Source organism: Mus caroli, chromosome 16 (genome assembly GCF_900094665.2).
Source record: "Mus caroli chromosome 16, CAROLI_EIJ_v1.1, whole genome shotgun sequence".
NCBI lineage: Eukaryota > Metazoa > Chordata > Mammalia > Rodentia > Muridae > Mus > Mus caroli.
In genome coordinates, this window is record NC_034585.1 from 58810902 (window position 1) to 58824058 (window position 13157).

Sequence of the window (13157 nt, forward strand, 5' to 3'; positions counted from 1 at the left end):
TTGTGGTTTCCGGTGATAGTCTCTAGGTGTTGCCATGAGGAGTTTCTATGACGAGGGGTGAAGACTACCTTGCATGCATAAGGACAGATATTTAGAATGTACTTACGGACTATGCTGGTTTAGTTGAGTGGTGGTTGTAGGCTCTCTCCCAAGATCCATGACTTTGCTAGCCCTGGGTAACGGGCTAGGTTTCCAGAACCAGGTTTTGTTTCTCTCTTGTTGAAGAAGTCTAGTAAGAGAGCTGTTGGTTAGTGCAAAGGTATGTTTGCCACTAGTCCTCTCTTAGGGAATATCCTGCCGTGGTGGTTGTTGTGGTGGTTCATAGACATCATAGTTGGGTAGGGCTGTTGGTTGCTTCCCTCCTTTGAAGATTGCATGGCACCTTCAGGTATCATAAAAGTGTGTCGTCAGAGAGGAGGAATTCGTGTCAGTTCCAGTTCAGGAGTCTTTGAGCCCTGTGTGTCCATCATGGTATCTTCTTCAGTAGAGACTTCCACCTCTGGGGACCAACCAAAGGCCATACCAACAGCCACTAATGGTATTGGAGTTTCATGGATAACCCTGACCAACAATTTAAAGGAGGGCTTCTCATGCCTGGTGTAATATAGTTTTTTTTTTTTTATTTGTTATATGGTTTTACGTACTATATTATTTGTAGGTATATAGTAAATAATATGATTACTTATGACTGCTTCAGATATCCTTACTGTTTATTTCTCCTTCAGGATTTGTCTCAATCCCCAATCCCTAATCAGAAATCCCCCTCTTTTTACCTTCCCCCAATCAGATTGTATATTCCCTGATAGTCCCCTGATCTATTTCACCTTTGAAAGAGTTTCAGTGGTTCAGGTAGACTCTTTATGAATCCATCCTTTCCTTTTTACCTCCTTCTTTTGTCAAGCTTTTGAGTATATGTCATTTATTATAGTTATGACACACAGACATGAAATAAACCCTTATGTTTATAGACTTACTTTTCTTCATAGTAAACAAAATTATTAATGAATAAAACCTAAAAATATGTAGGTTTCATTTATGCTTTAAAATTTTTTTGACTAAAAACTATTGTCCAGTATATATAATAATATTATATAACATTTCACATTTTCATTATTTTCTTCAAGTATAATTGGTATTGGTAGTTTAAGAATATTTTCAATTTATTTCTAGATATTTGTCTGGATAATAGTTACAATTTGGACTGGTGTGTGTGTATAAATAAACTTTATGCTGAGGGAATAGCATTCTAAAATTTGCATTTTAATTTTTATGTTTGAGGTAGTTATCCAAGAGTATTTATTTATTTATTTATTTATTTATTTATTTATTTATTTATTTTGGCTTTTCGAGACATGGTTTCTCTGTGTAGCCCTGGCTGTCCTGGAACTCAGTAGACCAGGCTGACCTCAAACTCAGAAATCTGCCTGCCTCTGCCTCCCAAGTGCTGGGATTAAAGGTGTGCACCACCACTGCCCGGCAAGTATTTCTTTCAATGTTATTCCTCGTTATTTTATTTTTAAATCTATTCCTCCTCATATTTCCATAGTGTTCCTACTTTTTAACTCTTTTTTTTTCTCTAAAGATTTATTTATTTATTTTATGTATGTGAGTAGCTGTCTTCAGACACACCAGAAGAGGGCATCAGATCCCATTAGAGATGGTTTTGAGCCACCATGTGGTTTCTGGGAATTGAACTCAGGACCTCTGGAAGAGCAATCAGTGCTCTTAATCGCTGGATTTCTCCAGCCCCCACTTTTTTACTCTTATAAAGATGTTTCTGTTATTTTCTCTATGTTGTTTCTATTAAGTGATTTTGTTGTATGTGTGTGTGAACAACCTTGTAAACATTCCTTTCTTATTGGCTTTTTTGATTTGCAAACATGACCCTAAAACTACGGTTACAATTTGTTTCCTCCAAACATAATATTGAAGTTGGTTATATATTTTGTTGTTGTTGTTATTCATCTGTTTAAAACTATTGTGTAACCAAAGTTACTTTTCGTTTTTCTTTGCCTTCTATAGTGCAGGCTTAGCAAACTTCCTTTCCTCTATATTATTCCTCTCCCTGTCATCTCTCACATGGTTGATTGGCATTCACATCTGTCTTTCTTTATCTCCACAGAGATTCCAGATGTTTTCCACTAAAATTGAGAAAGTCTGTTACTTTTGTTGTCATAGATTTTTGACAACTCATTTTACCATGGGATGGCCACAGTTAAGGAGAACATTGACTATCATCTAGTGTATTTGGTCTCTAGAATGACTGAATAATTTTATAGATCATATAAAACAGTTGTAGTGAGCTGTATAAACTGTCATGAGCTGAACTTGCTGCTTGAGTTGTTAACCAAAGGGTTTATGTATCTACGTCTTTTTCTGAGATCCTGCCTACCAATTTTAAATATTATGCATTTTCATAGGCAGAACATTATTTCACCTTGTATTGTTTAATAAGATGAGATATCTTAGGGGGAAAATGAAAATTTTTTATTTATATAAGTGTGCGTTTCTACAGTCTTGTCCAAAGAACGTGCTTCACAAGTCCTGGTGAGGAAGCGCCGTGCAAATACCTTGTTCGAAGAAACTTTGAAGGGCAACCTTGAACGAGAGTGCATTGAAGAACTCTGCAATAAGGAGGAAGCCAGAGAGGTCTTTGAAAATAATCCTGAGACGGTAAGAAGTCGTGGAGACTGTAGAGTCCACCCACGTACATATACAGTTACAGACTGAACATTGCCAGCTTGTGTTTCCTCGCCTCCATTTGAAAGCTAATGACTGTAGACCACTTTCTATGTGTCACCCTGTCACTTCAGGAAGACTGCCAATGACAGGTGCTCTGGCCTAACTAGATTTCCCTTAAATCTCATGGTCAACAACTAGGGTTGACTTTGTGATTTGTAGCGATTTTATCCTAACGCAAATTTGATAACATCGAGGTTTCCAGAGAAGATGTGTGTGAAGTGGAAGTGACCGTGGGTATTTCTATCACCACTGTGCTTCTTGTTTATTTTGATTAGGATGGTTGCTTGTATTTGAGATAGTCTCTTACGTGTAGTCCCAGCTAACCTGAAACTCACTCTCCTCCTGCCTCTGCTTCAGCCTCCCAAATACTGGGATTATAGGTTGGTGTGTACCACCCCGTACAATGTCACCATTTATCTTTAGGAGGGTCTAGAAATGGGGCCATCTAAACTGAGACTACTTATTACAGTGTCATGTATGCTGAGTATACTTTATAACCTTTGGAAAGTTTCCCTAGCCTAATAATATGAGTCGTAAACTTCAGTGTATGGAAATTTACAAGTTATCCAACCCCCAAATGTAACCATAAAGATTTAAACATCACACAGCAGCATGGGACTTATTTCCCATTCTGTTTTAGTAGAGGGTGCTCTGTATCATGCCTGTAGCTAGCAGGCATAGCATTAATACCTCCAAAAAAAGCTTCACCCTTAGAGTTGAAAGCTCATACCCTGAAGGGTTTCCTTGGATATTTTTTTTTTTTCTGAGACTAATTACACAATCTGGAGAAAAGAGGGAGATGACATGTATAATGGTCCTCCTGTGCTTTCCTGACAGCTCCCAGCATCCTGACAATAGCTGAGTGATAACAAGCAAGAACACTTTGTCCACAGTTAGAAAATCTGTCCCAGACTGTAGCCACTCATGTTCTCTGTGGCTGTTCTTGTAGCTCTTTTTATCTCTCCATGTTCTGATAGGTTTGAAGAAGACATTTTTTGCAAATACCCAACAATCAGGTTTCAATCTACTTACAATTGGGACCAAGGTATGAGAAAAACACCAAGAGCAGAAGCAATGTGGAGATTAAATGGTTTATTTGGCTTACATATCCTGATTAAGGTTCATTGAGGGAAGTTGAAGCTAATCCAAACCAGGTGGGAGCCTAGAGGCAGGAGCTGGAGCTAATGCCAAGGCACGGAGGAGTGCTGCTTACTGGCCTGCTCCTCATGGCTTGCTTAACTAGCTTTGTTATAGAATCCAGGACCACCATCTCAAGGATGCCATCACCTAAAATGGGCTGGGCCCTCCATCATCAGTCACGAATAAAGAAAATGCCCTACAGGTCTGCTTACAAGTCTCTCTTATAGAAGCATTTTTCTTAATTGAGGTTCCCTCTTTGATGTTTCTAGTTTGTATCATAAAATTAGCCAGCACAAACAGTTGTAATACAAAATTTTCTATCCAACACAATATAGTAAGCTTAGTTACTGTATAGCATACACACACACACACACATACACACACACATGTTTTACATTTTCATACTAAAAAAGAATGTATATGTACTTTTACAGAGATTGTGGTATATTCCTTTCTACTATGAAAACATTTTAAAAAGTAGAAAGAATACTATAAAACCCATCATACCACCTCTTACCAATAATAATCAAGTCCTTCCATTTTATTTTGCCTGTCTACCACATCTACTCAATGGCTTTGATAGAATGCTTTGAGCATTCATGTCGCATGATTATGTTATCCGTCAATACTTGGCTGTATATTTCTGCATTGAACATATGTTCAGAGAACAGACTTCAATGAGTAGCTGGAAAGGGAGACACAACAAAGGGAAGAAGAGGGAAGAAGACAGAGAAAGAAGACTCATTCATGGTTCATCATCAACACTGGTTTTGTCGACAGACTCCACCCACTCCCTGTCCACATCCCTTATACCCTTAGTCCGTATTCCAGGTGTTTACCCTCTTGCTCACCTCCTCACTGTCTCTAATGTATTCCTGTCATTAGCATATCATTAGCATATCACAAAAATTTGAACCCTATTTGTTGCTGCTTATGGTTTGCCTTTGCTTCTGCCATAAACAACGGTGTTGTCTGAATGATTCAGTGTCAGACCCTTTCTAATAAGTTAGTACAAACCTGTTGTGCAGGTTTATGTGTAAAAGGAGGAAAAAGTAAGGCCTTTGAGATGGAAAAAGCCATGTTCCACCTTGACTGAGCCAGAACTTTGAATATTATTGTGTGCAGAAATGTTGGTTGTGCACGAAATATTCTTATGTTATTTATGCTACATGTGAGATATATTCTGAGAAATTTATAACATGGTCCACCTTCATAAATACATTCCTTTTATTTGTATGTGTGTGTGTGTTTTGTTGTTATTGTTACTGTTGTTGTTGTTGTTGTTGTTTTGAGACAGGGTTTCTCTGTGTAGCCCTGACTGTCCTGGAGCTCACTCTGAAGACCAGGCTGGCTTCGTACTCAGAAATCTGCCTGCCTCTATAAAATACATTCCTTTGTCCACCTTGTGATAACCACTTTTGGTACCCACCAGTTTATAAGTAAGGTGTTACGTACGTGTGCATTAGTTGCAAATAAGGTAAGTGTTCAATTTAGTTCCCTTCGAAGTATTTCATTGTGACCTTAGTGTAGATAATCATGATATAAAAATATATCAAATGAAGGGCACATGTGGTGGATACACCTTTAATCTCAGCACTCAGGAAGAAGGGGCATGTGGATCTCTGTGAGTCTGCACTGGACCTGAGCTACATAGTGACTTCCAGGATACCCAGGGCTATGTAGAGAGACCCCATCCACACAAAAAAGTGTATAAACTGGATGCTTAATGCTTAATCACCATTAAAAAAATTGCTTATAAAAGAGGGCACATATATATCAACTTAAGTACAACCTTTTTAAATCAGAGGCTTTAAAAATTATTTAATTGTTCAGTGGTGTTTTAAGCCTAGGTATATATAGATGTATATATATATATATATCAAGCTGGTGTGTTGGGCCTTATTGTGTATTCTTTCTACTTTTTAAATTTTTTTCATAGTAGAAAGGACTATATGTATCTATCTAATATATACCACAATCTCTGTAAAACTACATACACATTCCTTACCAAGTATTGGCTATCTATCTTTTCTTGAAATATTTTCATACCAAAAAATTAGAATGTGAAAACACACAGCATGTAATTTATTCCCATGTTAGTATAAAAAGTACTAAAGCATGAATCTTTAGCTCTGTGGTGAAATTTCACTTTGCTAATATATCTATTTTTTTATTTTTTCTAGGATTATTTTTATCCAAAATATTTAGGTAAGTTTAAGCATCTGAAGCATAAAATCTTGGAAATTGAAGGGGACTTAGATATGTTCAAGCATCACCTTCTGGCCATAACCCATCCAGTACTAACTTATCATCCTTTAGAAGATGCAAGAGCTATGATGCTCTTGTATATAAAGTCGTGCTGACTGATTTGGAATGACTCTTTACTATATTGAACTGTCACTGTTAGTGTTCCATGTCTTTCTGCTAAAATATCTTTAGGCTGATGCCAATTATTTTCAGACACCCAGACATTATTTACAAATATATTCTCATGGGCTTTCTTTCACAAAATGAAAGATATCTAAGATCATCCAGCCGTGTGTTATACACTTATCCCTCACCCATTTATAGAAGTCTTTCACAACTCCTTTCTCTGTGACGTCATCTCATCACTTCCTACAGTCTCCCATTCATGCTGTTTTGGATTCTGGGCTCTCAGTGGGGTACTATTTGGACCCTAATATATGTTACATGACTTCAATTAAAGTAACAAAGCCTGTTTTCTTAAAGCAAATGTAGAAGTGTTTCATATTAATATTATTTGGGAATGTTATTTCTGCTTCCAAATATTAGGGTTTCTAATTTCCACATCTGTTTCTCATGTAATTCTCTGTGTTTACAACAGCTTTATGCTCTTCTTCCCAACTTTCCTTTCAGAATTCCTCTTACCTATGCTTGGTTTCACTCCATTACCTCTAGCCAACTAGAAATAGAAAGGAAGTCATTGGGAAAATATAGGAATGAACGCTGATATTATTGTTAATATAGTCTTGTAAATGTTTAAGCCATTAAACCCACTACTCTTGGAATTTGAATACAGTACTTTATATATTTTGTTTATTTTTATATATTTCTCTGTGTATTCTCGGTTCAATTCCGGAGACATTTTGAGAAGAATATGTATACTTTGGATCTTATGAGAAAATTACAAAAAATTAGTATGCATTTGTATTTATCTTATAGGATGATTAATAGACTAAAAGTTGAAGACCACTGGGTACACGATCTCTTTGAAACATGACTGCTCTTCAGAGGTTTTAGTGTACACAATGGTTAGGATCCTTTATTTATGCCACCTGCTGAGCTTGGGTGACTTGACTGTACTGTACAATGCTGTATGTAGTTCATCCTTTTGCCAACTGTAAGACATCAATCAATTCTATGGTAGCTCTCAGTTGAGCACAGCAAGATCTTAGCTTTCCAAAGTCTATGAGCCCATTTGTCACCTCTGTAGGTGGGTTTTTAGCAAGATTCCAAAGCACTTAATAAAATGTACTTCTTTTTGCTCTCTTCATTTTTCTCCTCTGATGTGCAATTTCTGTTTTTGCTTCTTTCTCTTCTCTTCATCCTTCCAAGTTTTACCCAAGCTGGATCCTTCTTAACTTCCATGATCAGATGAGATGGAATACATTCAGGGTGGTAAGGCTCAGTCCTTTCTTTCCTTCTCTAGCTATGAATACCAGTGTTGAATATCTTTTTTCAATAGCACACACCATGAACAGTAATTGGGAGGTCCTGTTATTTGTGTCCACAAATATGAAGTTCACAAGGTTTTGTTAAACCCTTTGCTTTTACATTTTAAAGGATAAAAGCATTCATCCAGGAAAAGAATTTATTTTTGTATACATTATGAGTAATCACTTTCCAGAACAGAAAACAAGAATTTACATTGTGGAAGTAGCTGAGAAAGGATAAGTTATCAAGACTCTCATATTTAGAAGGGAATTTAAATGTTTAATAATGAAATGAAATACTACTAAGCTACTTAAAAGTATAAAGTTATATTAACCTTGCTTCTTGAGGCCAGGTAATGAGGTGATATGTTTGTAGGAGCAACCATCTGAAATATACATTCTTTGATCACAGTACATTTGAAAAAATATTAATGTTTTAATATAGAACTATGTATTTTTGGGAGATTCCCGAAATAACAATTTTCTCTTCTTTTATCTCTTTAATATTTTCTGGCCATCCAACCTTCTCTTTTCTTTCCACGACTATTTGGCAGCATGACAGGAGATTAATATACAAGCAAACAAAACTTAAAATCTGAGATGTGCTTTCCAGTTTCAGAATAACCCTTAGCTGGCTTCATGGTTTCATTTTTGCTTTTGTTGTTGTTTTTAACTATTAGAAGAGGTTTATAGTTATAATACGCAGAATATCACTAGGCTTCCTAACTTTAGGTTTCTTGGACTGTTAAGGGGACAGGTAATAAATTTATTGTCAATTTTTCTTCTAATGGGAGGTGTTATTATTATCTAATCCATTAGGTGGAAAAATGCTCTTGATTGAAATTTTATATTTTGTTTTTTATGTCAAAGTGGTGCATTTCACTGTTGAAAGAGAAAGAGAAGATTTTTATTAAAGTTAGATGTCTTATTGCATGTGCAGAGGGGCCATGGTCCTTGTTAGAAAAATGCAATATGGTTTTGTTTTTGTTTTTTTGTTTTTTATCGTTTTTGTTAGTTTGTTTGTTTTTAGCATGAACCTGGAACCTAGACCATCAGGATAAGAATTATCACTTTGTTCTTTATCAGAACAATAAAAGTTTTGTGTTCTACAGGGAAAAAAAGAGAAAAGAAAAATACAATATATACTTCCTTTCACAATGAACATAATAGTGATTTAATCATTCACAATTTATGCTGGGTTATCCTTATAAGGAGAAAAGGTTATTCAGCACATTAGACCACAGATGTCAATACCTTTTGTACAGTGTCTAGACTTAAAAATGTCAGGGTCATATAAAGCCCTTCATGCAGATACCCTCACCATCTGTTGCCCTTAGAACATGCAATTTAGAATAGAAATATCCTGGATTTACTGACATTTATACGTAGATAGAAATAATTGATGTCATTAGTTCATTTCAAGAAATGAAAAAAGATAATGGTTTCAAAGGACTTTTCAAATGAAGTTTTGAAATGATACAAACAGCTGGGCTGTGGTGGCACACGCCTGGGAAACACTTGGGAGGCAGAGGCAGGCGGGTGTTTCTGAGTTCGAGGCCAGCCTGGTCTACAGATTGAATTTCAGGACAGCCAGGGATACTCTGAGAAACCCTGTCTCAAAAAAAAACCAAAAAGAAACAAACAACAACAACAAAAAATGACCCAAACATATGTTTATATATAGACTTATAAAATCAAGTTTATAAACATCTTATGAACTGTTAGAGCTTGAACTCAGTCCTTGTACATACTAAGTGCCACTCTGCCACTGAGTTATAACCCCGGGATATCACTATAACTTAAATTCTCTTTATTCTTAAAGCATTCTTTGTATTTTCCCCAAGGAAATGGGATAAATAAGCTTAACATCTATATGGGCATTGGAAAATATCACCTGGTAAATGAAATGACTTTGTTCATAGAGAATAAATTCTATGGAGAAAGGTAAACTGTGAGCCTAAATGTAAATATTAAAAATCATTCTTTCGGGCTGGAGATGCAGCTCATCAGTAGAATGCTTCTGACATGCATAGGACCTTAGGTTTAGTTCTTAAAAACACACACACACACACACACACACACACACACACACACACACACACACACCAAACAAACAGGCAAACAAAAGCAAACAAAGCAAAGCAGTTTAGCTTGCAGGTCCTGCCGAGCTCGTGAATTCATCCAAATTCTTTCTTCATCTTCTCAAATCATCTCTGGAGAAGCCTTAGGAATCTCAGCACTAATTAAGAAAAACCTAAAGCAAGAAGTAGCCTGAAGTCTGGTAAGAGACAGGGCTGTAGTCACTAAGGTAGCAGTGAGAACACATACAGTAAGGGTTGAAAAAGGTCCACGTGCTCAGATGAAGAAACCAAAAAAGCACAGTAGAGTAAGCTCCAAATAGCAAGACATAAAATATGAATAGAAGTAGGTGAAATGGAAAACAGCAGAGAAGACGGATAAAAGCAAAATTTATACTTTGAAAAGGCTTGTAATTCACCACAGTAACGGGAACTTTGAAGCCTACAGTGACTTCCAGTGAGCTTTTCCATCTTTCTGTGATGAACTGTATTTTCCAAAGATGACACAGAAGTAAGTGTCTCCTGCTCCTCACACTCTCTGATGTGTCGTTCCCACTCCGTTATCAGGAGGTAGATATCTTCCCTGCCCACACACCCTTGGGTGGACCCTGGAGTTGCTTACATCATAATAAAGAGTGGCAGCAGTACAGTATCCCTCACAAGGCCTCACAGTTTCTGCTTTCTCCTTGTATGCTAGCTGCTATGGGAAAAGAGCCACATTAAGACCAGCATGGTGAAAGAAACTCAGCCACATGAATAGACTCTGACATATAATATTTTATATCCATGTAGAAGTGGGGTATCAGACAGTGTGAGCTGACATGGCTCACCTTAGAATGGCTTTCCTCGGAATCCAATGCTCTGGCTGACTTCACATGCCACAGACATCTTTTGTTTGGTGAACTAATTGCTTCTCAGATATTGGACCCCCCAAATCAAATCCAAATAGCTATTTGTTAAACTAGTAATTTGGGGGATGGCTTGCTATCCTGCAAAAGGTAACTAGGTATTGAGTATCTGAGCAAAGAAGTAATACATGCCATTTCTTTTATGTCAATAAGTTTGGAGAACTGTAAACATTAAAGTCTCTTATCTCTTTTATGTCATATTTTTTCTTAACCTGCTTGCCATTAAGCCATTACTTTCATAGAATTGTAGTCAGGAACAAAAGGAATGGGTCAACTATTCCGTGATATTAAGGAATTATGCAAATATTCCTTATGTGTTTAGTCTCTGTGCAACACTAGAATACCTGGAAATTGTCTGCAGCAACCAGAACTAGTGACTGCCTGTGACTTAATTATTGACTTAATTATTCCTGCCTATTAACTCAGGCTCTCATCTGCTCTGCAGGCTTGAAAGTTTCTTTGCTACAGCAAACAAACAAACAAACAACAAACAGAGTTTATGTGGCAGTAGATTTCCTTTTTAATCCCATGTCTTTTGTTGTTGTTGTTTTCAGATAAAGATTCTTATCCACAAAAAAGAAGAACTTATAAACTTATTTTTCATGACTGTTATTTATTGCAAACTGACTTGTAGATTTTTAGCTTTTCAGGGAGATACATGTGTTACAACAAAAAGCTAGCTGTGAGAGATGCTAATGTTAATGAGACGGAAAGAAAGTGCGGGGCAAAGGAAGACTTGACAAAGAATCAGAACATGACCCAGACAGTTCATTTCTTTTAGGATGGATAGTGTAGAAAACGATTTTGATCCACAAACCAGTACAGCAAATGAATGTATTCTCTTGGTAACTTATCAGAAATAGAAAGTTTAGCTTTAGAACAGGTGTGGTGATTGCATGCCTGGGATCCCTCAGTATTGATGAGGCTAAGGCAGGAGGATCATGAGTTCAAAGCCAAACTACACTACATAGGATAATAAGTAGAGGGTTGGAGAGACGAGTCAGAAGCTATGAGCATAAATTACCCTTGCAATGGACCTGAGTTCAGTTCAGGTTTTAGGGAAACTGATACCTATAATCCCTCAACAGACACCTATACATTCCCACACAAAGATACATACACGCCACTTAAAAAGTAAAAATAAGTCTTAAAAATAAAAATAAGTAAAATAAATAAAGCTTATCTAAGGCACATCCTGTAACATCTCAGGGAAGAATTCCTTTTCATCCAGAGTTTCAATATCTAGATGTTTGAAGATGTGCCCAGTAACAACAGCAACTCCCACAATCACCTCCGTGATCTTGACACAATTACAGCTACACACTCTTGTTCAAAGAGTAATACACATTTATGCTTTCTGCAAGGCATAGTACAAAAACCGGATGTCTCCAGGAAAACATAAAAGCTAACAACAAATAGAAGTTGAACACTGACAGAAACTTAGGGAGCCAATCTGTAAATTTATTCTACAAAGACTGCACAGCAGAAGTAAAATGAATAGAGACTATTCTGTGGTCCTTTAACACAGCAGTTCTCAACCTGTGGGGCTCAACCCCTTTGGAAGTGGAATGGTCCTTTCACAGGGGTTGTCTAAGATGATTGGAAAACATAGATATTTGCATTATGATTGGTAAATAGCAAAATTATGGCTCTGAAGTAGTAATAAAAACAATTTTACGGTTGAGAGTCAGCACAACATGAGGAACTGTATTAAAGGGTCTCAGCATTAGGAAGGTTGAGAACCACTGCTTGAACATTTTGGCGTGAAGAACTGGCCGTAAGTCAAAACCAAACTGCTGCTAAGAAATTCCAATGGCCTTCCAATAACAGAAGTTCTATCCTGTGAACTAAAGGAAGGTCAGATGGGTTTACTACAGAATGATGTTCTTCATATCAGAAATATCTATTTGGGGCTGAAAGGTTAACTTACGTTACCGTGAGGGAGACAGGAAGCTAGAATTGGGTGTTCCAGGTGATGGCAAAGGCTTTATTCACACAGCGGTTGTTCTAACCTCACAAAGGAAAGGCTGAGCGATTTCAATGGCTGCTGAATAATTGCAAAGGAAGCTACTTTAGAAACCTTGATGAATTTTGGAACTGGGTTAGCTATCAGACAGGGAGTAGAAGCTGAAGGTTCAATAGTCTGAGCCGACCTCAGAAGCACTCTGTGGAGGTAAAACAGTGAGTGAATCAACAAATGATGTCAAGAAAGCAAAAACTCTCGGAGAAAGATCTGTTTCAGGTGTAGGAAGTAAACTCAAGCAGACCACAAACTGCAGGATTGAAGCTGGAAACCACATAGCTGCCACTAGATGTACAGATAGGAGGATGCAAAGGTGGCAGTCTCTGTGATGCCTGAGGGACCTGATAAAAGAATGTTTGGTACTGGAGTTCTCAGAGTTGAAAGTTCTGTTACGTCCTGCTCTGTTCTTTCGGGGTGTGTTCTGAAAGTCTTTGTCAAAGACTCAGAGGGCTTGTTCCCCAGGGTGAAGCATGTGCCCGGTGCACATGCATCCAGTGAGGAGCCCATTGTTGGAGTGCTCACCCTCCCTAGGAGTGAGCGTACTGCCATTCCGATGAAGTGACATAGTGTCAAACTGCCCTCTGAGTTCATC

At 37.3% G+C, this 13157-nt stretch overlaps 1 protein-coding gene across 1 annotated transcript in view; it reads left to right on the plus strand.

Moving 5' to 3' along the window:
• The window catches only part of Pros1 (protein S), a 75391-nt gene that overhangs the window by 26990 nt on the left and 35244 nt on the right, over positions 1–13157 (plus strand). Inside the window, exons 2-3 of the mRNA XM_021184759.2 lie at positions 2516–2673; positions 6066–6090. Coding sequence (XP_021040418.1) covers positions 2516–2673; positions 6066–6090 — 183 coding nt within the window. The remainder of the gene's footprint in view (positions 1–2515; positions 2674–6065; positions 6091–13157) is intronic.